The sequence below is a fragment of the Bubalus kerabau genome, chromosome 10 (assembly GCF_029407905.1).
Source record: "Bubalus kerabau isolate K-KA32 ecotype Philippines breed swamp buffalo chromosome 10, PCC_UOA_SB_1v2, whole genome shotgun sequence".
NCBI lineage: Eukaryota > Metazoa > Chordata > Mammalia > Artiodactyla > Bovidae > Bubalus > Bubalus kerabau.
In genome coordinates, this window is record NC_073633.1 from 16,916,842 (window position 1) to 16,942,065 (window position 25,224).

General features: G+C 36.6%; 1 protein-coding gene across 5 annotated transcripts in view; it reads right to left on the bottom strand.

The window, feature by feature from the left end:
* The window catches only part of DENND4A (DENN domain containing 4A), a 118,880-nt gene that overhangs the window by 33,379 nt on the left and 60,277 nt on the right, over positions 1–25,224 (bottom strand). For all 5 annotated transcript variants that reach the window (XM_055536733.1, XM_055536732.1, XM_055536735.1 and 2 more), the window contains 7 exons: positions 24,661–24,719; positions 20,749–20,893; positions 20,316–20,491; positions 17,144–17,244; positions 13,874–14,092; positions 12,891–13,036; positions 1,354–1,487 (listed from right to left, as the gene is read on the bottom strand). In XM_055536733.1, coding sequence (XP_055392708.1) covers positions 1,354–1,487; positions 12,891–13,036; positions 13,874–14,092; positions 17,144–17,244; positions 20,316–20,491; positions 20,749–20,893; positions 24,661–24,719 — 980 coding nt within the window. The remainder of the gene's footprint in view (positions 1–1,353; positions 1,488–12,890; positions 13,037–13,873; positions 14,093–17,143; positions 17,245–20,315; positions 20,492–20,748; positions 20,894–24,660; positions 24,720–25,224) is intronic.

Here is a 25,224-nt window from a genome sequence, read left to right on the forward strand (position 1 = left end):
ATGGGTATGATTACACCAAAATCATATTAGTAGTCTCAAGGAAAAAAAATGACAGACTCTTCTAAAAAATGAGAACTTTTAAAGATAGTAGTATTCCTTTTAAAGGACTAAATCTAAAGGCAAATTTTAAATTAAATAATTAAAACCAAACCACAAAAATAAAAAGAAAAACAAAACTATATTAATGAAATATACCAAAAGATGTCTCTTAGAAGTATAATGTACAAAACAGAAAAAAGAAATGAGATCTCATTTAGAAAGAAAAAGAGAAACTATCAGAAATATTTTAAATGTCTTTGAGAAAAGGCAGACTTTTAAAAAATTATATGAGCAACATCAGCAATAGATAAAAATGAAGGGTAGGAATCAGGTAGCTTATGAATTCATCAATATTCAAAATATCAGTTACACCACTTGTAAAAGGAATAATTTAATCCAAGTGATAAATGAGGATGTCCTGAAAAATTTCTTTTCAATGAAAACACACTATGATTTAATTATAGGTATAAAATGGTTTTAGAATCTTTAAAGTAAGAAATTATTATGGAAAATTTTAAAAATCATTTAAAATCTGGATGGAATTGCCGTTTTAATGGTATATTAGATATGTTATATATGTTTTATATATATATATAACATATGTATATAAATGTTATATATATATCTGTGTGTGTGTATATAAAATACAGATCTAGATACTATGATAAATCCACCTCTATCATAACCCTATCAACTGTGCTCAGAGCTTTTCTCTTCCCCACTAGACGATCATTCAAGTCTATGTACCAAGCACTTAGTGGTGTCTGAACAAACTTCCTAAATTAACAGCGACTAATTCCAACAGTTTTGAATTTCCTTGACTTTAAAACTCATGGAAAAATTAAAAGCCTAAAAAAATTAAATCATACAAATCAAAGTCACAAATATCAACTCTAAATTAGATCAATTTTTTTTTTAATTGAAGTATAGCTGATAATCCTTTTGTAAACCAAGGTTACATTAATCAGTATGTGTTGGGGAGGGGATGAAAGTGAGTAAACCAATCTTAGAAACAAAAATCAAAATTCTATAATAAATGTGCTACATTTTGGAGGGTCCTAACTTAAAATTTATGAGAACATATACTTATGGAGATATAGAGAGCTTCCTAAGTCTGTATCATGCAAAATTATATATTTTTTCTTTTTATACCTCAAAAGTTAGTAATGGATGTGGGATAAGCTTGCTTACCACCTAAAAATTAGGGATCTGTAAAGTTTGGATTTTTGAAAATACCACAGTCCTTAGAAAGCTACGTCACAGATGATGGATTGCTTCTCTCTTTCAATCTCAAACATTCTGCCTCTTGAATACCTGTACTGTAAAGGGGGTTCTTCACCATTGGGTAGATGGGGGATCTCAGGAGGTGTTACAAAAACAGTATGTTCACTTTTGAAAGATTCATCCAATTCTATAAGTCGCACTTCACCATTCTTGTCCATATCCACCTGAAGGAGTTAAAAATATATATATTAAAAAGATACATTGACTAGACAAGTGTTCATCTATAAGGGAATGGTTAAATAAACCATTTACACAACTAGACACTAAGAAGCTATTTAAAAAAAGAATGAGCAAGTTCTCTGTGTATTACTATAGAAAGTTCTCTGAGATAATCAAGTGACAATAACAACATATTTAGTTTTCGCTTGTACTCACATAAAGAAATACTCAAAAATACTTTTTTAAGAAACTAATTATCTATATGGCTAAGAGGAGATGAAGGGAATGTACTAGAATGGAATAGGATCCAGATTTCCCAATATATTACCTTTTAATGTTGTTTTGCATTTTGAATAGTGAAAATTTACTCAAGAAATACAACCTTAAAATGTTATTATGTTAACAAATAATAATATTTAAATGTGCATGCATGCATGCGTGTGTGTGTATGTTGAGAATACTGGGTCTGTCTTTGATTTCGGCTAAGTAAAATAAACTTCCCTACGCCCTTCCAGTATATGTAGAAGCACATTTGTGTTAAGTTCTGGTCACATCAATATTTAAAGCATTTCAGTTGTCTGTTACCTCAAGATACTCTATGGTATGGTAATATTCATAAAAATAAAAACTTCATAGAATCTAAACTTCCCAAAAGGAACTCATAAACTAAATAGCACAACATTCACATTAATTTAAACCAGATGTCATACATATGACAAAATAGAATGCACAGAATTTTATCAGGTTAGACAGAATTAATGTCACATAACAGGAATAAATGGACAGTAAGTCTTATTAACAAGTTAAATCTTAAAGTAAGGATTTACAGAAGAGTAGACCAAAACAGGACAGAAACAGCTTTTACCATTTTCCTAACCTTTAAAAAGAGGTGATACATTCAGAGTCTTCTTATATAAGTTGTTGATTATAATTTCACAGCATTACCTGCTGTAATCTCTAGTATTAAAGAATGTTTCTAATGGTATATCCATATAGTGAACTAGACAATAATTAAGGCATGTTTCAGAATTATAATTAATGACAGGAGAAAATGTTCACAAAATAATAAAAAAAACTACTAAATAATATATATGTGTATCTATATACACATACCACACACACAGGGAGTATGATTCTAACTTTTTTAAGACTGTGCCTATATCTGTTATATAGATATATTTCTGTGTGTGCACACTTTCCCACACACACAAAGATGCACACACACAGTTATCAAAATGGTACCTCTGGGTGGTGTTATTACTGGCAATAATTTTCTTCTTTATATTGTTATTTGTCTTCCAATTAAAATAATGAATATGTTATTCATTTTTACTTGCTTTATAAAAATTACAAAAGCAACAAATGTTCAGAATAAAAATGTAAACAAGGAAGACTATACTACTTTTAGGATAAGCACTTATTTCAATTCTGTCCAAGGGTTTAAAATTAATCAGTATATTATAAAAGAAGGTACCTTTGTTTTTAGCCTTTCAAGACTTTTATACAGTGAAACAAGCAATGAGATAATAAATATAGTAAATTAGATAATCACAAACTCAGCTAGTACTCAAAATTGATACAATCTTTTTTAGAAAGCAAGATATATTTAAACACAACCACCATACCCTTTATTCCCCTTGGGCTGTGCTGCATTGTGCCATGGATCAAACCTGTATCCTCTGCAGTAGGAGTATGGACTCTTAACCACGGGACTGCCAGGGAATTCCCTTCCTCCTTATTCTAAGGAAAAAACCTAATAGAAAAAATTATCAGTATGAAATTTTTTTTTTTTTTTGCAGGACTGCAATAAGCTTCCCTGGTAGCTCAGATGGTAAGTAATCCACCTGCAATGAAGGAGACCTGGGTTTGATCCCTGGGTCTCAGAGATCCCAGAGATCCCCTGGAAAGGGAATGGCAACCCACTCCAGTACTCTTGCCATGGAGAATTCCATGGACAGACCATGAGGTTGCAAAGAGTGGGACATGACTGAGCAACTAACACTTTCAGTTCTTGGGCTTCTCAGGTGATGCTAGTGGTAAAGAACCTGCCTGCCAATGCAGGAGATGTAAGAGACATGGGTTTGATCCCTGGGTTGGGAAGATCCCTGGGAGGAGGAAATGACAACCCTCTCCAGTATTCTTGCCTGGAGAATCCCATGGACAAAGGACCCTGGAAGGCTATATCTAGTCCATGGGGTTGCAAAGAGACACGACTGAGCACACATATATACACATACAATAACAGTAAACTGGAAGTCACCTACATGACAAAAAATAAGTAAATAAATAAAGTATGATACATAGATGATATATACAGTCACTAAAAATGAAAGAGTATGGAGAAGAAAATGGCAACCCACTCCAATAGTTTTGCCTGGGAAATCCCATGGACAGAGGAGCCTGGCGGGCTACTGTCCATAGGGTCACAAAGAGTCAGACACGACCGAGGGAAGTAAACAGTCCCAGGAAAGCTGAGGTGCTTGCCAGAGGCCCCAGAGCTTTTGATGGCAAAGCCAGAACTGTGGCCGAGGACTCCCAGTTCCCAGGCTTCTTGATCCTGGCCTCTCTCACCAGATACGAGTGTGGAACACTAGAATCGAAAATATGCCTGAGGGCTTCCCTGGTGGCTCAGTGGTAAAGAGTTCCCTCCCTGGTGTGGGAAGATCCCACATGCCTAGGAGCAGCTAAGCCCATATGCCACAACTACTGAGCCTGTGCTCTAGAGCCCAGGAGCCGCAACTCCTGAACCCGCACACCTTAGAGTCTGTGCTCCGCAACAAGGGGAGCCACCACAACGAGAAGCCCATGCATCACAAGTGGAGAGCAGACTGCTCGCTGCAACTAGAGAAAAGCCCATGTATCAACGAAGACCCTGCACAGCCTTAAATCTAAAAGAAAATCATTAAAACAAACAAAAAAAAATGAAAAGAGTAAAGGTTATGCAGGCTTCTGGTTGGACAAGACAAATTAAACACAACTATTTACCTTCAATCCTTCCTGAAGTCTCACCAAAACAAGAGTAAGGAGATAATGAAGGCAAAATGAACTGGAGAGAAGTCAACAGCAGACCTGAGTTCAAAACATTTTAGAAGCTGCATAGTAGCTTGATGAGACCTATGAAAGCTGAAAACCACATGTCTGGCACTGGGGAGGGGGTAGAGAAGAAAAACCAAAAAGTCAACCATTTGGCTCTACAGAGCACCAGAAAGGTCAGGAATGAAGAGCATGATGCCCCTGAAGACAGGATGGCAAGTGGGGTTGAATCAGGAGAATTAGTTAAATGCCTGCATTTGAGAACTCCTAGACCCTTGCCCAGTCAGATATGACTGAGCGACTTCACTTTCACTTTTCACTTTCATGCATTGGAGAAGGAAATGGCAACCCACTCCAGTGTTCTTGCCTGGAGAATCCCAGGGACAGGGGAGCCTGGTGGGCTGCCATCTATGGGGTCGCACAGAGTCGGACACGACTGAAGTGACTTAGCAGTAGCAGCAGACCCTTGCCCAAGCCAGCACAGTTAGGCCATGACTTCTCCCCAGCAGCAGAAAACTGGGTTGGGTCTTTCTGAGTGAATCAGAGAAGTCTTACATTTGAGGATGCCAGGCAGAGCTGGGGAAGATGAAGGAGATTAATACCATAAAACAGGCAAAATGAGTAAAAGCTTACATGTTACAACAAGTGGAAAATCTTAGCTACCTTCCCCACTCAGCTCTGAGAATACTTGCTTACGCATTCTAGGCTAAAGACTGGAGATATCTCTTGGGGAAACTATGTAGCCTAAAAGAATTACAGACACTGATCAAATAGGGACTCTAATGAAATAGCTGAGTTCCTTTATGATCATCAATCTCATACCTAAGGAAGCGCCAAGTCTCACCTTCTAGAAAGAGCTCCACTGAGTTCTCTGTGCCTCATACTTGGTAACAAATACCCTAAAGATCACACACACAAAACACCAAAAACTTGAAAAAGAATAAAATAAGTATTAAAAGGTTCTCAGAAGGAGAGACAATGAAAGGGGAAAAAACCCTTCAAAATAACTAAAATGAATAAGCCTACATCCACAAAACAAGAAGATGCTATAACACATAGACACATAAGAAGGGAGCATTCAGAGAATGAGAAGGAGCTTATGGCAATTATAAATATGATAACAGAGGTTAAAAGTATACTATAAAGGCTGAAAGATAAAATTGAAGACATCTGGAAAGTGGAGATATGACAAAGAGACAGAAAATAAGATGAAAACAACAACCAAAAAAGAAAGAAAAAAGAAAATTAAGAAGATCAGGCCAGGAGGGCCAATACACAAACAATACATATTTCGGAAAAAGAGAACAGAGAAATTGGAGGAAAGTAAATCTAAAAAAGGAAAAAAAAAAACACAGCAATTTCCTGGTGGTTCAGTGGTGAAGAACCTGCTGTGCAATGCACAGGACATGGGTTCAGTCCCTGCTGGGGAACTAAGATCCCACATGCCTCAGAGCAACTAAGCCCGTACACCACAACTAGAGAGTCCATGTGCCAGGACAAAAGATGTGGCGTGAGGCACAGAAGATCCCATGTGCAGCAACCAAGACCTGATGCAGCCAAGAAAATAAGTAAATCTTAAAAAAATTATAAAAAAGAAAAATATGAAAGAAAATACCCCAGAATTTGAAGGCCATAAGTTATAGATTAAAAGGGCCTATATATGTCCAACTCAGAGACGAAAATGAAGGCTGACACCAGGCATATCCTTGCGATTTCAGATCAGGGATCTTAAATGGTTCCAGAAAGAAAGAGAGATCAGGCACAAAAGATCAGAAATAAAGACAGTACTAGACTAGATGTTATTCTCAACAATAACATCTGAGGCCAGAAGACAATGTAGTAATGACTTCAGATTTTACATCCGACCAGACTAGCAATCAAGTATTAAGGGAGAATAATGAAATTTGCAGGCAGGCAGGGCATCAAAACATGTAACTCCCATCGAGTCTTTCTCACTAAACCACCGAAACCTGTGATTCACCATAACAAGGAAATAAACCAAGAGGGAAGTTACTGAAGCCAGAAAGCTGGGGATCCAACTCTGAAGAGAGGTCAGTACAATTCCCAAGATGATGGTGAAGGAAAATCCTAGGATGACAGTCTAGAAAGCAGTTCAGACTGAAACACAAAGATGGAAAGCTCCAGCAAGAATTAAAAAAAAAAACAAACAACTGATAGACTATCTGACATGTTAGAGAAACTGAGATTTTCGATTTTTTACCTTCATAGAAGCACTTAGAGATGAATTAATAGTACACACAAAATTAGAAATATAGCAATTATTAACTTTAGGGAAAACAAAGTCCATACGTAAAAGAAAATTTAATTACAATATGTACATATGACCTATCTGTGACTGCATACAAAGTGAAATTTTCAGACAGGCATATTGATAAAATATCAATTAAAATATCAACATTGCAAACCATTTGACCAACAATGGGAGAATTTTGGTGATGGTAGTAGATACAACCTTAATGGAGAATATATAAAACAATAAGCAGCAATAACAAGACATTATTTGGAAATCTTAAAGTAGATGACTGATGAAATAGCTAAAAGAGAAAGTGGTTGCCTCTGAGAATAGAAACTAGGGGTGGGAAAAAAAATGGGACCTAAGCCTTGTAAAATCATTTGACTTTTTACACTATGCTATGTTTTAATGTGGCAAACAATAAAAAATTACTTTTTAGAGATTTGGCAGCAATATAAAAAGGTTTATAAGATCTGGTTATGTAAAAAATTAGGACGTAATCACAATTATGTTAAAAAAAACTGAAAGTAAATGTAAAATGGATATTAGGGCACTGAGCTTATAGAGTTTTTCCACCCTTTTATTTTCCACACTTCTGTTACTTCATAAAACAACATTAGGAACATGTCAATAATAACTGGAAATCACTGGTGTCCCTAGAAGGATATAACGTTCACCAGTTTAGATCAGTTCAGTCACTCAGTTGTGTCCAACTCTTTACAACCCCATGGACTGCAGCATGCCAGGCCTCCCTGTCCATCACCAACTCCTGATGCGTGCTCAAACTCATGTCTGTCGAGTCGGTGATGCCATCCAACCATCTTGTCCTCTGTCATCCCCTTCTCCTCCTGCCTTCAATCTTTCCCAGCATCAGGGTCTTTTCCAATGATCAGTTCTTCGCATCAGATGGCCAAAGTATTGGAGTTTCAGGTTTAAGCATCAGTACTTCCAATGAATATTCAGGACTGATTTTCTTTAGGATGGACTAGTTGGATCTCCTAGGAGTCCAAGGGACTCTCAAGAGTCTTCTCCAACACCACAGTTCAAAAGCATCAATTCTTTGGCGCTCAGCTTTCTTTATAGTCCAACTCTCATATCCATACATGACTACTGGAAAAAATCATAGCTTTACTAGATGGACCTTTGTTGGCAGAGTAATGTTCTCTGCTTTTCAACATGCTGTCTATGTTGGTCCTAGTTTTTCTTCCAAGGAGCAAGCATCTTTTAATTCCATGGCTGCAGTCACCACCTGCAGTGATTTTGGAGCCCCCCAAAATAAAATCTCTCACTGTTTCCATTGTTTCTCCATCTATTTGCCATGAAGTGATGGGACTGGATGATATGGTCTTAGTTTTCTGAATATTGAGTTTTAAGCCAACTTTTCTACTCTCCTCTTTTACTTTCATCAAGAGGCTCTTGAGTTTTCTTCGCTTTCTGCCATAAGGGTGGTGTCATCTGGGTATCTGAGGTTATTGATATTTCTGCTGGCAATCTTGATTCCAGCTTGTGCTTCATCCAGCCCAGCATTTCACATGATGTACCCTGCATGTAAGTTAAATAAACAGGATGACAATATACAGCCTTGATGTACTCTTCTCCAGATTTGGAGCAAGTCTGTTGTTCCATGTCCAGTTCTAACTGTGGCTTCTTGACCTGCATATAGATTTCTCAGGAGGCAGGTCAGGTGGTCTGGCATTCCCATCTCTTGAAGAATTTTCCACAGTCTGTTGTGATCCACACAGTCAAAGGTTTCGGCGTAGTCAACAAAGCAGAAGTAGATGTTTTTCTGGAACTCTCTTGCTTTTTTGATGATCCAACAGACGTTGGCAATTTGATCTCTGGTTCCTCTGCCTTTTCTAAAACCAGCTTGAACATCTGGAATTTCGTGGTTCACATACTGTTGAAGCCTGGCTTGGAGAATTTTGAGCATTACTCTGCTAGTGTGTGAGATGAGTGCAACTGTGTGGTAGTTTGAACATTCTTTGGCATTGCCTTTCTTTGGGATTGGAGTGAAAACTGATCTTTTCTAGTCCTGTCCAATGGCAACCCCAGAGCATCCATGGGCAACCCCAAAATGAAGATGGAAGTTCTATATGATATGCAAACATTTTTATGTAGATGAAAAGAGGTTAATGTAATTATAACAACAGCAGTGATAATGAAGTAGAAGAGATGAACCACAATAAAAAGGTTACAACCAATACCAAAGGACACTGGAAAGGAAGCTGGAAACCAACCACTCCAGTCTTCATAATGGAATATTATAAGAGAACTGTCTGTCTGTGAGCATTAGGTATTTTAAAATTTTTATTTATTTATTTATCAGCTTCTCCCTGTCAGATCTGTCCCTTTGTTTGCATAGGAAAAAACCTATGGACATGGACAACTGCTCTAAGTATTGTAAAGTCTACTAAAATATTAAAATTGTGCTCTGTAAATTCAGTACCTTGGGATAACTTCCCTTAGCTTGTCTACTAACAAAATCCCATTTCAACATTACAAAAACTACCATGTAATAAATGCTTCATTTATCAGTTGGGCATTTCTGTCTTTTGGAAAACACAGTGACATCTGTCTCTACTGGGAGAAAAAAGAAATCCAACACCCACGGCAGGATAAAATTAAAATAATTTTCATATTCTCTTCGTATTTTTTCACAAGACATTAATATGCTCAGAAAACACTGCAGAGGGATGCTTGGGAGACCAAGAAAAACCTTACCAGACTATTTGTTACACAAACTGCTTTCAGTTAAGCTCCATCCTATAGGAACAGATTGTAAGGATTTAAAATACAATCATATGAAGAAAAAGAACACATGGCTTTCAAATTAGTCATAAATGAAACACAAATAATTCTCATATATTGTTTTTCTTAGTCCTAGTCAGCTTTACCCACTCAAGGTTTTTTAAAGTTGATCAAATGTTTTCTGTTTGGATAGGCTAAGATCAAAAGAGCAATATGTCTAATTTTTGTTCAATGTTAGTCATTGATTGGCTGAAGCACTTAATGAATATCTGATATTATTTAGTTTTCATAGCCAGACTGCCAGAGGGGATCTGTTCACTTAAAAAAATTAAGCTCAGAGTCACTTAGCTAAGGAATAATCCCATATGAATGTCTATTTTAAAAGTATTATTGATATTCAAAAACCATTAAAAGCAATCACTGACTTATGCTTAATGCACTGAAACTATGCTATTAAAATATGAAAAATAGTAACAGCACTGTACAATTATTTACTATTTCAGAGAGTTCTGCTTAATACTAGGAATGCAATTAATCTCTATTAAGATATATTTTATGATATCACAAATAAAATCACTTTTAACTAAGAAAAAGATCCACTTTGGATTTTTGACATTTTATTATTTTCTCTACTAAGAGTTCCTTGAATTATAATAAAGCAAATACAAGTAACTATGTTTTAGTGAGTAAATTTTCCAGTTTTGACTTTCTTAGTAATCATCAAAATTCTTAAGTATAATAATGAATCCACTATATGTAAGTGATATTTTGTTGGATCCAGACTTTGAATAGGTAAAGAGCATTTTAGAGAAACAATCTGCCTAGACACAATAATTATACACTTAATTGGGTTGTTCCTTTTTTGAGACGTCTCAGAATTTATATTCTTTACGTCAATCATGCCTCACACTAACTTTTATCAACTAAATAGTAAGTAACCTATTTTCAGAAAATCCTATGGCAAAACCAATACAATAATGTAAAGTAATTAGCCTCTAATTAAAATAAATACATTTAAGTTAAAAAAAAGAAAATCCTAGACAATACAGAAACTTTCAGTAATAAAATATCCTTCTTCAAACATGATACCCTAAATATCTAGCAAAATTATAAATCCTGTATGTCTTCCAATATTGTAAGGATTTTTTAAAACCATGTGATACCATTATATGAGTTTTTAGCCGAAACACAAACTTGTGAAAGCAAGATACACAAAATGAGCAAGAAGTAAAAGGGAACAATACACGATTTTTCTTTTCTGCACTGTTAATTGGATTCTTCCAACTAATTCGGTGTTCCTATGTAGATTCATAAATTTATTGGCTAAAGCAGGCTATTAGCAAACGCTGTCACTAATTTGGTCCCTTATGATTCAGTTGACTTGGCACAAGGAACAATTGTTACCCAATTATTAATATATGCCATTGTTCACAAGGGAAGCTCAGCACCATAGAGGAAGCCAAGCACTACAGAGGAAAAACATTCAAAGTGCATGTTAGTCAGAAACATTTTTATTTAAAAAACCAACAGAATTATTCCTATAAAAAAGGATTTAGAGAAATTCTTTAAAGCATACTTTTATTCATTGTACATCTTTTCTATTTATTCTTTCTACTAATATTTAACTTTAAAAGCACCAAAAAAAGGCAAACTTAAAAATTTAATTAAAATATTGAAAAGCACATTCTTGGTATAATGCTACAATGAAGACAAAACTATCAAGGAGCTATAATGTTACGTCTCCAAACAAACAGGATTTCAAGACAGAACTCAGCTTACAAAAAAGCAGGGTTCTAAAAGTCTGTCTTATTTATATAGGTTATTCAAACTACAAAAAATGAATTTCCCAAAAAAACAATATCCTTTTTGGGGTGATAGAAAAGTTCTATGTTTTGGGGTCATGGTTACATGGAAATCTGTATTTGCCAAAACTTATCAAACTGTACACTTCAAAAGTGCATTTATCATTTATATATTTATTACAATAAATCTGGACTCTAAAAATTTGTTCTAAATGGTGGTTAGAATACCAATCCACCAAAAAGAAATTTAATACATATTTCTGGCACAACACTATAGCCATGCACCATCTGAACTACAGACAGTCACCACGTATATCAGTGTTTCTATGAGAAAATGAATTTTGAGTTCTAAGAAAATATTGCCATATATCCACCTTTTCCCTATTCTAAAGGATTTCAGGGTTTTGCTGATGGCTCAACAGGTAAAGAATCCACCTGCAATGCAGGGAGATGCGGGTTTGATCCCTGGGTTGGGAAGATCCCCTGGAGGAGGAAATGGCATCCTGCTCCAGTATTCTTAGCTGAAAAATCCCATGGACAGAGGAGCCTGGTGGGCTACAGTCCATAGTGTCTCAAGAGTCGCACATGACTGAGCAACTAAGCAAGCAAAGCAAATCATTTCAAGGACTAGGGTGGTTATTTCTGGGCATCTTAAGTTTGTCAACTCTCTATCAGCACCAGAAACAGTATTTTTCCACATCAATTATGCCTCACATGTTCTAATTTCCAGATCAAATTCTGATACCTCATTTGCTGGCACCACCCAATGGGAACACTCAGACTCTGCCTTGCTTAGACTCTGACACTCTCTGCTGTCCTCATGTCTACATGGACCTATCCTGTTTAGGTTCTGACCCCTTGGAACAGTCTGTCCTCCAGCATGGACACTCTCTTCATCCTGCTCGTCCTCTGACTCCCCCATGCTACCCTTGCATGGATGAATGCTCTCCTCACCGTCTTGGGCTCCAACACTCCATGCTCAGCTGCTCCTCCTTCACCCATTCAGATTCTGGCACCCCTCTCTGGGGCACTGATCCCCAAGTTCCTCTCTATCCAGCATGAATACTCACTTTGCTCTACCTCACTAATGACAGTGGACTACAGGGGAAGGGAAGGTTTCACAGATGAATGTAATAGAATTTATTCACTTAATTTATGCTACAAATGCACTCCCAAATTGTAGAAATGTTCAGGTGAAATGTTATGTTCTACTCCTACTCTCAGTATGTGACAATCCACTTCAGACCAAAAGGAGAGGTGAAAATTAAGGATGCTCAAGTTAGAGGTCCAAAGACTTGGATAAAATCCCCTTAGTCTATAAATGGACAGGAAGAGTTACAGACATGGTTGCTAAAATAAAATTCACAATTTAGTAAAATCCTGCAAAGTTATAAGTTCCATAACATCTAGAAGGCCACCAAAACCTTCATAATAAAGGGTCAATGATTAAATGGAATTAATTAAAATTTTGTTAAAAGCTGGTTAAGTTATAAATAGAAACTGTAACTCAAAACATTTATAATAGTCACGCAAAATAAGTTAGGGCACTGTAGACATACTATATGACTTACTTTATCTACACAATCATCAAAAAACGCCAGGCTTGCATCTTTATCACTGACGAAAGAACATTCCTCAATGAAGCGAATAAACATTTGTGTTTTGGTCATCATGTTATAGAATTTCTGATGTGACCGGTCCCGACTTCTTAAGAAAGCTGTTCAACATAAATTTGCAATGTTAGTATATATAATACATTCATAGGTTCAGAGAACTTTTGAGCTAGCAGGAACTAGATCAAACATGTCATCTATACCCTCCACACTCTACTGTTTTGCAGAAAAAGAAACAGACTCCTGAAGGAGACATGACCTGACAAAGATAGCAATAGGAAAGGAACCTGAACCTATTGCTTTGAAAGGAATCTTTTAAATCCTCCAACCCAGGGGCTCCTATGCTTGCCCAACACTGCTTGGGTGCCCTGAAAGCTGAAAGCATCAGTATCTTAACACACCTGTGACACAACAGAGTACAGTGGTACTTGTCAAACAGTCTCTTCTGTGTATTTTGCTACTGGGATTGTATTTAATGTGCCTGAGAAATAACTAATTCTATGGAAATAGATTACCAACTGAGTTGACAGACACATACTGCTGAAATAGACAAGTATATATTAATAAAAATGAGCTGCTGCTGCTACTGCTGCTAAGTCGCTTCAGTCGTGTCCAACTCTGTGCGACCCCATAGACGGCAGCCCACCAGGCTCCCCCATCCCTGGGATTCTCCAGGCAAGAACACTGTGGAGTGGGTTGCCATTTCCTTCTCCAATGCATGAAAGTAAAAAGTGAAAGTGAAGTCGCTCAGTTGTGTCCGACTCTTCGTGACCCCATGGACTGCAGCCCACCAGGCTCCTCCGTCCATGGGATTTTCCAGGCAAGAGTACTGGAGTGGGGTGCCATTGCCTTCTCCGAAATATGAGCTACTAACCCAGAAAGCAATCATCACAAAGTTAAGCTCAATAACATGAAAGCTGTAGTACTATATAATCACTTACCTTGTAGAGCAAAAAGAGAAGTTGCATCTGTGGCTGTCTCAGATGGGGCTTGAGTTATTGGTCTTAAGTATGATCTATAACCTTTTAAAATAGAGGCCATGAAACACAAAAATGCCTCTTGGATTTCCAAGTCTATCATGTGCAACCTCTTTCCAGAATTAAAGTCATAATCATTCATTGCTAAGTCCATAAGTCCATCATCTCTTGGTCTCTGCTGTACTGTGAAGAAATACAGTGTTAATGTTTTCTCCAGAACTGTCAAAACTAAGGTTCATAATGGTATCAATTATAAATCTGTTGCATACGTGATTCAAGTCATTATGCTATACACCTTACACAGTCCTGTATCTCAATTATATCTCAATAAATTTGAAAGAAAAATAATAAATGAGTTTTCAAAAGAGCTCAAGCTACTTCAACCATTGTTTATATAACTCCTTAACATACAGTAAAACTTGGAATTGGTCTAAGGACAGTAGCAATGCTCAATGTTAATTTCCTGACTGTCACGGTTATTGCATACAGCAGTGACGTAGGAGAATGTACTGGTTGGTAGGAAATATACATTCCATTTGGAGATGATGCGGACATCTATTCTCAAAAAGTCAAAGGAACAATGTTTGTGATTGCTTCAAAATGTAAAAACTTTTTAAAATACGAGGAACAATAAGTCATCTTAGGAAGTTTTTGTGACATTCTTATTGTCTAAGAAAGCAAAAAAGAAAGGACTCTCTCTCCCGCGTGCGTGTGCTCTTCTCTCTCTCTCTCTCTCACTCTCCTGCTATCTGCTAAATAAAATAGAGCTGTAACACCGATTTGCCTAAGAGCTGTAACATGGTTTATCCAAGACCCAAGAACTGTGATGCGCCGAGGGCTTTAATGTCCGTCGCTCCAAATCTTTGTTGTGACGAGACAAAGAACTGTGAAACATACACTCACGTGACATCTATGGTGCCATGACTCGGATTTAACCTGGCTGAAACAACCTCTATGTGGAAGAGGCCAAGCACAACAGGAGCCCAACTCAGCAAAGCTCCTGCACTAGAAGCGGAAGGCAAAGAAACCCAGCGCAGAGGAAGGCCCATCGTGCTGGAAACCGGGACAGCGAAAAACGAACTCAGCAGAAAGCTCACACAGCCCAGTCTCAGATTCCAGAAGACCTCCGGTTAAGGTCAACCAGCTACAACATGCAGTGCCAGTTCAACAAAGATATAAAACTACAGCTGACCACGGAAAATATCACACACCCTTGGACACCGCTATAAGGACTCTGAGGATTGAGGCTAGTAAGAGAGGGAGGCCCAATATCCCTTGCCGCCCCAGTTCAGCAGGAAGTAGCCAGAAAGACCTCGATGCCCCTATTCCCAAAGAATTGGGCCTCCCATCTCTTGAGGGGGGAATGTTAGGTAGGTAGAATAGGGAAAAGGAGTCCAAAATGGCGGTGGCTAAAAGACAAGGAAGGTCAAAGGAAGATCCGAGGACCAGAGTGAAAACTTCAGGCAGAACAAACAGCATTCCTGGCTAAGCCCAATTTGCATAGGACAGGCCCAGGTGGAAGAAAAAACATATAAAAGGAGGAGCCAAAGCGCTTTCTCTCGGACTTTCTCTCCCGCGTGCGTGTGCTCTTTTCTCTCTCTCTCTCTCTCTCTCTCTCTCACTCTCCTGCTATCTTCTAAATAAAATAGAGCTGTAACACTGATTTGCCTAAGAGCTGTAACACGGTTTATCCAAGACTCAAGAGCTGTGACGTGCCGAGGGCTTTAATGTCCGTCACTCCAAATCTTTGTTGTGACGAGACAAAGAACCAAGGAACATACACTCGCATGACAATACTAACCAGGGTATTAATCGATTGAACTCGGAGGCCTCTATTATGAGAAGGACACTGCTACAAAACTGCAAGGCCCTAGACAGCTTACAGCACCTCAGGAAGTCACCTGTGCCATAATTCAAACTGAATGCTGTGTTTTCACACCTGATGAATCCTCTAATATAACACTTGATGAACTAAATTAAAAATCAGATTTCTGCCTTAAAAAAAAAAAAAAAAAAAAGAAAATGGGCACTGGAATGAAGAACCTAGGTTTTAATCTTAGCTTCATCCTTATTAACTGTATGATATCTAACAGGCTACCTCCCTCAAATTTATTATCTCCATATTTGTAAAAACAAAAGAATGTATATGAAAGTGCTCTTAAGCTGTAAAGTGATATATAATTCTAAATAATATCAGTATTTTTTAAGCCTGTAATTTTAAGCTTTGGATTCTGCCCTTCAGTAGAGCTGGATGGGCTATTTCACTTATTTTAATAATGTTTGAATAATGCCATAAAAACTGCTGGACTTCTCAGCTATTCAAAAGAAGCTCATGAACTTTTAGAAAGCAGTTAAGTAGATTAAATAAAATTCCATATGTAATTTATTTGTTCCATAGGATAAATTTTTTTCTATTTGATGTCATTTTTTTTCATATCCCAATACTTTGAGCCACTTTTGAATTATCTACTTGTTGTAAGGTTTACTTTGTAAACACTGTCTTTTCCTGTGTCTACTTCCAACAATATTAAGGTACCCTTGAACTCTTGAGGATGTAGACCTCCTCCCATGTTTATATTTCACTTAATACATAAATGAGAACCTCAAATATCGCTACATGATTACTGACCACTTTTCATACAACAGCATCAAATTATGAACCCTGAATGGACTGTTGTTATAAAACAGTAAGAAGCTTAGATAAATTGAAGGCTTAAATTCCTTTTATCGGTAATTCTGGATCACTATCAAGATACTCTTATGTAAGCTTTGAACTGAAATATGCCAATCAATTTTCACTTTAATTTCTGAATGCTTTTGGCAAACTTTTGTTTTCAAATTATTTGAGGTAGGCCACAGCATTAAGATCTACCAAAGGTGAAAAGCATATGACCATGCTCCCACCCCATGGAAATCATCAGCATTTTCTAATGCAATTTAAACCATCTGTCTCAGACTTTCAAAACTAACTTTCTATTTTATGAACAAAGAAAACGCATAAGTAGAAACTAGTATTTTTCCATAGTATTTGAAAATAACCACCTTAACCTCTTTTTGAATTTTATTATGATATAAACTTCATAAAATCTCCCATTCGGTTTCCAAAAACTTGCTTTAATGCTTCTTCTAAAAAATTTTCTTTTAGATAAAAACTATCCTTTAACAAGTAAGGCAAAGTAATTGGAGACTTTTCTTCAGATTAAATTACTTCCTTTAATTAAATTATACACTTACATTTTGCCAGTTGCTGATGCAAATTATTCAGTGTGTTCATCAGATTTTTACATGGTTTCTTTGGAAGTATCTTCCAGGCTACATTTTTCTTGTCACCAGTTCTGAGATTAAATGATAACAATAATATATTTGTCAGATTAACATGGGGAGAGGTGGGGCAGGTATATACCTGTTATTCATAAAAAGGGGAAAAGAGAAAACACATTGAATGAAAATAAAGCATACAGAATATTCTTGTTAAAAGGAGAAAAATACTTCAGGTGTAAAATGGACTGCTTAACATTGTAAAATTAATTTACTATGAGGGTTGAACTTTGTATTAAATATAGCTCAAAAACGTATACTTATGTTGATACTGAGTCAATTCCAGTTGCACTAGAATCATGCAAATCACTCCAAAATTTAATGTGGTGGTCATCAGATCCCCCAGAGGAGGAAACGGCAATCTACTCCAGTATTCTTGCCTGGAAAATCCCATGGACAGAGGAGACTGGTGGGCTACAGTCCATATGGCCACAAAGAGTCGGACACGACTGAACATACGCGCCTGCACACATTACCCTTAAGCTCATTTAGAGTCTTTACACACTTAAATATTGGGGAAATCCTACTATTGGGACTTTTGTTTTGTTTTTTTCTTATAGACTCTAAGACAAAGCACTCTAGGATACATTCAGTGAACTTAGGATCCATCAGATCAGATCAGATCAGTCGCTCAGTCGTGTCCAACTCTTTGCGACCCCATGAATCGCAGCACGCCAGGCCTCCCTGTCCATCACCAACTCCTGGAGTTCACTGAAGGATCCATAAACCTTGTCAAAATACTTTGATATATTCAATATTTAGTTTCTTAGTTCCCTAAAAAATAAGTAAAATTTAGTTTCTTTCAGAAAAGAAATCATCTATAATGTTAGATTATTTGAAAGAAGTATAACATCCCCAAATACTTTTATAACTATAAAAGAAGATCTGACCGATATCTCTGTTTCTATGATGAACTCAGTAATCTGCTTTATCACAACTATCACCACACAGTTGCTCCCTAAACTATAGATGGAATAGAAAAAGGAAAGAGCATGGCGATAAAATGTGGTAAAGCTTCTGGACTTAACTATAACTTTGATTCCATTCTCTATTTATTAAAACTTTTTACTGTTTCAAAAGCAATAAACACTAATTTTAGGAAACTTGAAAAAATGTAGAGAAAAAGGAGAACAAAAGTAAACCACTTATGTTCTAACCACCAAACTCAACAACACAGTGCAGGTGTTAAATGGAACATGCTGAACTTTTTTTTTTTAATGTTCCCTACATTTCCCACAGAACAAAAAGCGCAAATAAAACTCCACAAACTAAACAAAGAAAAAACGAGTGGATGGGAAAGCTTAAGCTGACAAAGAACTGTCTTGGAATCTACCCTATCTTTCCACAATGAGAAAAAAAATACAGACAGGACAGGGTCAAACTGCAGATGTCCTGCTGTGAGATTTTATTTCATTTAGAATGTGACCAGGACTAAAGAACCCTGTATTAAAGTGAGAACACAATGTAAAAATACTTGGCATTATTTTCTTGCGGAAAGTTTCAAACACAGCACTCCCACTGTGCCTTAGCATTCACTGTGTGTCCCTTGCTAGGTTATTAGCAATTTAAGAGAAAGGAGTGTATTTGGTTTGTTTTTTTATTCCCGGTGCCTAGCAAAAAAAAAAAGGTGGGGGGAAGGACACTTGAGATGTCTGTAGCATAAATGAATGAACAATATTTTGGTATCAGTTCATTACATTGAATTACTACTATTTACTCACATAATTTTCCTCCTCTTGCCCTTGATAGCATCACTCTAAAACTTAGTTGAGGAGAAGCGCTTTATCTAGTACCTAAGTTTGAATCTATGACAACCTTTTGCATTTTTATTCATGGTGAGTTCCATTTATAAGATTACTATTACAGAATTAGTTAGCCAATAATTAGTGGCCGAAGTACTAGTTATGGAGTCAGACCATGATGTTTTCAAAATCAGTCCCGTGAGTATAAGTTATGTGCCTTTTGCTAAATTACTTAAAAATCTAAGTTTTGGTTTTCTTATCTGTCTGGCAGAGTGCTTAGTAAAAACTACCTCACAAAATACAGAGAATAATAAGAGATACCTTAGGCTATGCATACAGTTTTATGCCTAGTACATTATCAGATATTAATTTCCCTTCAGAAACTTGACATTCATAACATGTTCTTTATGTATTTATGAGTCAGAGAAGGGGAAAGGAAACAACAAATTTCATATTCAGGAGTTTTCTTTCAAATTTCAGGTTGAGGTTTCAGAAATTCAGGATGAAGGAAAGCAGAAAGTGATTAGTTCACTGGTTTAGTCCTCCCATAGGTTTGAAAGGGTGATAAAACCAAGAAGGAAGACCACTGATGAGTGCAAACAACTCAATGTTTTTTTGACTTTTTTAACTCATTAGTGATCAAAACAGAAAGTTAAAATAAGAAAAAAATTATTTTAACAAATTAAGTATAAAAAGAAGGGAAATGTAATTTATTACCATAATAAATACAGTATACACTTATTTACAACACTGCATTTCAATTTTTAAAAACATTATATCATGTAACATTTAACAACTGGCCAAAAAAGAGAGATGTTACTTTAACATTTGAAGAATTAAACTGTAAAAGGTACTAACTAGCTTTGGGGCTTTACTAACAGGGTAACTTGCAGTTATTTTAAGTATGTCCTGTGGATGCAATGTGGTATTGCATCAATTTCCTCTTTCCTGAAGAGCTTAAGTATGATTAAACTGAAAGGACACAAGAGAAAATACTGAATTAAAGAAAAGCTATATAGTTACAGTAGGTACAACTTAAATATTTTTTCAATAAAGAGAGAGAAAATTATAAAATCCTTACATTCCTTACATAAATTTCTAAGGCATAAGATTATAATATTTCTTAAATATTTAAATATCTGAGGATTAAAACCTTCTCTAGTACACGAAATCCATCTCATCAAAGTATAGTAAGAACTGATTCAAAGATGGCAAAAACCCCAAATATAAAAAAAAAAATATAGCTCAAAAGAATTCTAATTATTATCACAAAATATACCAAAAAAAAAAAAACAAACCTACGAAGTTGCAAATTACAGAATGTAGAATCACTGAAACAAACTTACTGAGAAATGGTGTTGGTATCTAGGTCAACACAACTGACATCTGGTGGAGGGTCATAGAGATCAAAGTATCTTGAATCAATTCCTACTATGAATGGACATGGTGCACTCAAGACATCTGCTAAAGCCAGTGGGCAGAGAGGAACATAGGGGCACGGCCAGTGGAAAGGGAAAATCATCTTGGATAAAAGATAAAAGAATATTTAGCTGTTTTAACATTGAAGCATAATTCATTGGCAACACAGAAAATTGTCTTTTAAATATTTCTATCTAAAGTAGTTTAATACTTGTTAAATAATTACAATTAGTGATAATGGTCAGAAAATTAAAATTCATTACACTCTGGATTTTAGTTAAGCATTGAAATAGCTTTAAATTATATGAATAATTACGTTTAAAATGAAACTGATCGCCAAGAAGAAACTGTGATACCCACAGACACTAATGCTTCTGTCACACTGGTGAGCACGGAGGGCCGTAAGGAATGAATGAGAATTTTATGCTCTGTTACTGCAAACACCAGGAGTGTCACAGCATTTTCAGGACCCAAATTCTGGAGCAGTGTTGAAAACTTGCCACCACTGTAAATCCAAACAAAGAGATATAATTTAAAAAACACAGATCCAAAATCTCATTATACAAAATAATTTTTAAAAGTTTATGATTAGGGTAGGGTTACAGTTCACATTATATATTCAACTTTAAAGATAGAACTAACACCCAAAAAAGATGTCCTTTTCATTATAGGGGACTGGAATGCAAAAGTAGCAAGTCAAGAAACACCTGGAGTAACAGGCAAATTTGGCCTTGGATTACGGAATGAAGCAGGGCAAAGACTAACCGAGTTTTGCCAAGAAAATGCACTGGTCATAACAAACACCCTCTTCCAACAACACAAGAGAAGACTCTATACATGGACATCACCAGATGGTCAACACCGAAATCAGATTGATTATATTCTTTGCAGCCAAAGATGGAGAAGCTCTATACAGTCAGCAAAAACAAGACCAGGAGCTGACTGTGGCTTAGACCATGAACTCCTTATTGTCAAATTCAGACTTAAATTGAAGAAAGTAGGGAAAACCACTAGACCATTCAGGTATGACCTAAATCAAATCCCTTATGATTATACAGTGGAAGTGAGAAATAGATTTAAGGGACTAGATCTGATAGATAGAGTGCCTGATGAACTATGGAATGAGGTTCGTGACATTGTACAGGAGACAGGGATCAAGACCATTCCCATAGAAAAGAAATGCAAAAAAGCAAAATGGCTGTCTGGGGAGGCCTTACAAATAGCTGTGAAAAGAAGAGAAGCGAAAAGCAAAGGAGAAAAGGAAAGATACAAGCATCTGAATGCCGAGTTCCAAAGAATATCAAGAAGAGATAAGAAAGCCTTCTTCAACGATCAATGCAAAAAAAAAATAGAGGAAAACAACAGAATGGGAAAGACCAGGGATCTCTTCAAGAAAATCAGAGATACCAAAGGAACATTTCATGCAAAGATGAGCTCGATAAAGGACAGAAATGGTATGGACCTAACAGAAGCAGAAGATATTAAGAAGAGATGGCAAGAATACACAGAAGAACTGTACAAAAAACATCTTCACGACCCAGATAATCATGATGGTGTGATCACTGACCTAGAGCCAGACATCCTGGAATGTGAAGTCAAGTGGGCCTTAGAAAGCATCACTACGAACAAAGCTAGTGGAGGTGATGGAATTCCAGTTGAGCTATTTCAAATCCTGAAAGATGATGCTGTGAAAGTGCTGCACTCAATATGCCAGCAAATTTGGAAAACTCAGCAGTGGCCACAGGACTGGAAAAGGTCAGTTTTCATTCCAATCCCAAAGAAAGGCAATGCCAAAGAATGCTCAAACTACTGCACAATTGCACTCATCTCACACGCTAGTAAAGTAATGCTCAAAATTCTCCAAGCCAGGCTTCAGCAATATGTAAACCGTGAACTTCCTGATGTTCAAGCTGGTTTTAGAAAAGGCAGAGGAACCAGAGATCAAATTGCCAACATCCGCTGGATCATAGAAAAAGCAAGAGAGTTCCAGAAAAACATCTATTTCTGCTTTATTGACTACGGCAAAGCCTTTGACTGTGTGGATCACAATAAACTGTGGAAAATTGTGAAAGAGATGGGAATACCAGAACACCTGATCTGCCTCGAGACATCTGTATGCAGGTCAGGAAGCAACAGTTAGAACTGGACATGGAACAACAGACTGGTTCCAAACAGGAAAAGGAGTACGTCAAGGCTGTACATTGTCACCCTGTTTATTTAACTTATATGCAGAGTACATCATGAGAAACGCTGGACTGGAAGAAACACAAACTGGAATCAAGATTGCCGGGAGAAATATCAGTAACCTCAGATATGCAGATGACACCACCCTTATGGCAGAAAATGAAGAGGAACTCAAAAGCCTCTTGATGAAAATGAAAGTGGAGAGTGAAAAAGTTGGCTTAAAGCTCAACATTCAGAAAACGAAGATCATGGCATCCGGTCCCACCACTTCATGAGAAATAGATGGGGAAACAGTGGAAACAGTGTCAGACTTTGTTTTTCTTTGGGCTCCAAAATCACTACAGATGGTGACTGCAGCCATGAAATTAAAAGACGCTTACTCCTTGGAAGGAAAGTTATGACCAACCTAGACAGCATATTCAAAAGCAGAGACATTACTTTGCCAACAAAGGTTCGTCTAGTCAAGGCTATGGTTTTTCCTGTGGTCATGTATGGATGTGAGAGTTGGACTGTGAAGAAGGCTGAGCGCCAAAGAATTGATGCTTTTGAACTGTGGTGTTGGAGAAGACTCCTGAGAGTCCCTTGGACTGCAAGGAGATCCAACCAGTCCATTCTGAAGGAGATCAGCCCTGGGATTTCTTTGGAAGGAATGATGCTAAAGCTGAAACTCCAGTACTTTGGCCACCTTATGTGAAGAGTTGACTCATTGGAAAAGACTCTGATGCTGGGAGGGATTGGGGGCAGGAGGAGAAGGGGACGACAGAGGATGAGATGGCTGGATGGCATCGCTGACTCGATGGACGTGAGTCTCAGTGAACTCCGGGAGTTGGTGATGGACAGGGAGGCCTGGCGTGCTGCGATTCACGGGGTCGCAAAAAGTCGGACACGACTGAGCGACTGATCTGATCTGATCTGTTGCTCTTTTGTAGGGAAAACGCTGCATCCGAAACACACTATGAAAACAATGAAGTTTTATGAGGTTTTGAAGTCATCTGCGTCTTCTGCCTTGTATTAAATATGGAAAATGAAAATTTATCTGCTTTTTTCTATAAAATGATCTGCCATGTAGATAATGTTCAAGTAAAGAATTCAATGTATACACAAAATGTTGTTATATGATTCCATTTATACAAAGTGTCCATTACAAGCACATCCGTAGAGAAAGAAGTAGATAAGCAGTTGCATAGGGCTGGGGAGGGTGTCTATGTGTTTGTATTTGCAGGGATGGTAGAGGTAAGGGAGGGTAACTGCTAAAAGATACAGGTGTTTTTTGGAGCTACGAAAATGTTCTGAAGTTGATTACAGTCATAGTTGCAGAACACTGTGAATATATTCACTGAATTGTACAATTTAACTAGGTGAACTGTATGGGATGTGAATTATATATCAATAAAGTCATTACCAAAAAAAAAGTCTCTTGGTAGTCTCAGTATTTCTAGTTTATTCTCAGTTCAAACAAAGGTTAAGAAAACACTGGTCACCCAGGGCCAAGACCTGGTGATGAAATAATCTGCAATTCTTACAAAATTAATGTCAAAGATGGCAGCTGTTCTCCCTTAGGTATGTGCCACCAAATAACTTAATTATATTGTAACTACTTCCCTGCTAGAAAAAGTACATGGCTAATTAAATATCAAGAAATGATACTTTAGAAAAAACATATTTCATAATCTCTGAACTTTTAAAGTGATGAAATACATTATTCTATTCCATGGGCTAGTATTTATAAGTAACTTTTTATTTGGGGGTTAATTTTAAAATGAGTATTTTTCAGAGGATATTTAAAGCTAAAAAACAATCATTTTCATAAACTATAGACATATGTACTCATTTATGCATTAACAGTTGTACACACTCGATCACAGTTAAGTGGATATGCAAAATACCAAACACTATTGTAAAATAGTTTTTCTGTGTTCTTCAAGAACTTTAACCTAAATTTTAAGTAAAAGAAATTTAATAAGAAACAATTAGATGAGAAGTATTTCCATTAACATTTGCAATTTTCCCTAGGAAAAACAGAAAATACTTGAATGCTATTTTAGTTTACACTAAACATTTAGAGAAACACAATGAAGTTTTACTTGCCTCAGTGGAAGAGGTGAAGAAACAGGCTGACTGAGGATCAGATTATCATGTGGTGATAACTGAAAATAGATATGAAATAAAGTATTTCAAATATAAAGATTAACTTTAAAACACCACCTTCCTGTAAAAAAAATTTCACACACATATATATAGATGATGTCCATAAAGTTTCAGTATTCCCATGCACCAGGTATAGGAATCATCTAAATCACTTACTAAGATCCTAAAAAATATGTCCTGATGACTTGTCCTGATGACTGCCCTAACTACTAATTCTTACTCTAAACCATATTCTTTTATTCTGTTCCTCAACATTTCCCTGATGCCATTTTAACAAACCTGCATTGAAAGAATACACTGTTCATTTAATATCATAAAACCAGGGTTAGTTAATCTATGGCCTCAGGGCAAATCCACAGACCACCTGCTTTTACAAATAAAGTCTTACCAAAATAGAGCCATGCACATTTGTTTACATGTTATGTAGAGCTGCTTTTGTGCAATGAAAGTGGAGCTGAGCAGTTTTCAGAGAGACAGCACAGCCTGTAAAGTCTGAAATATCTA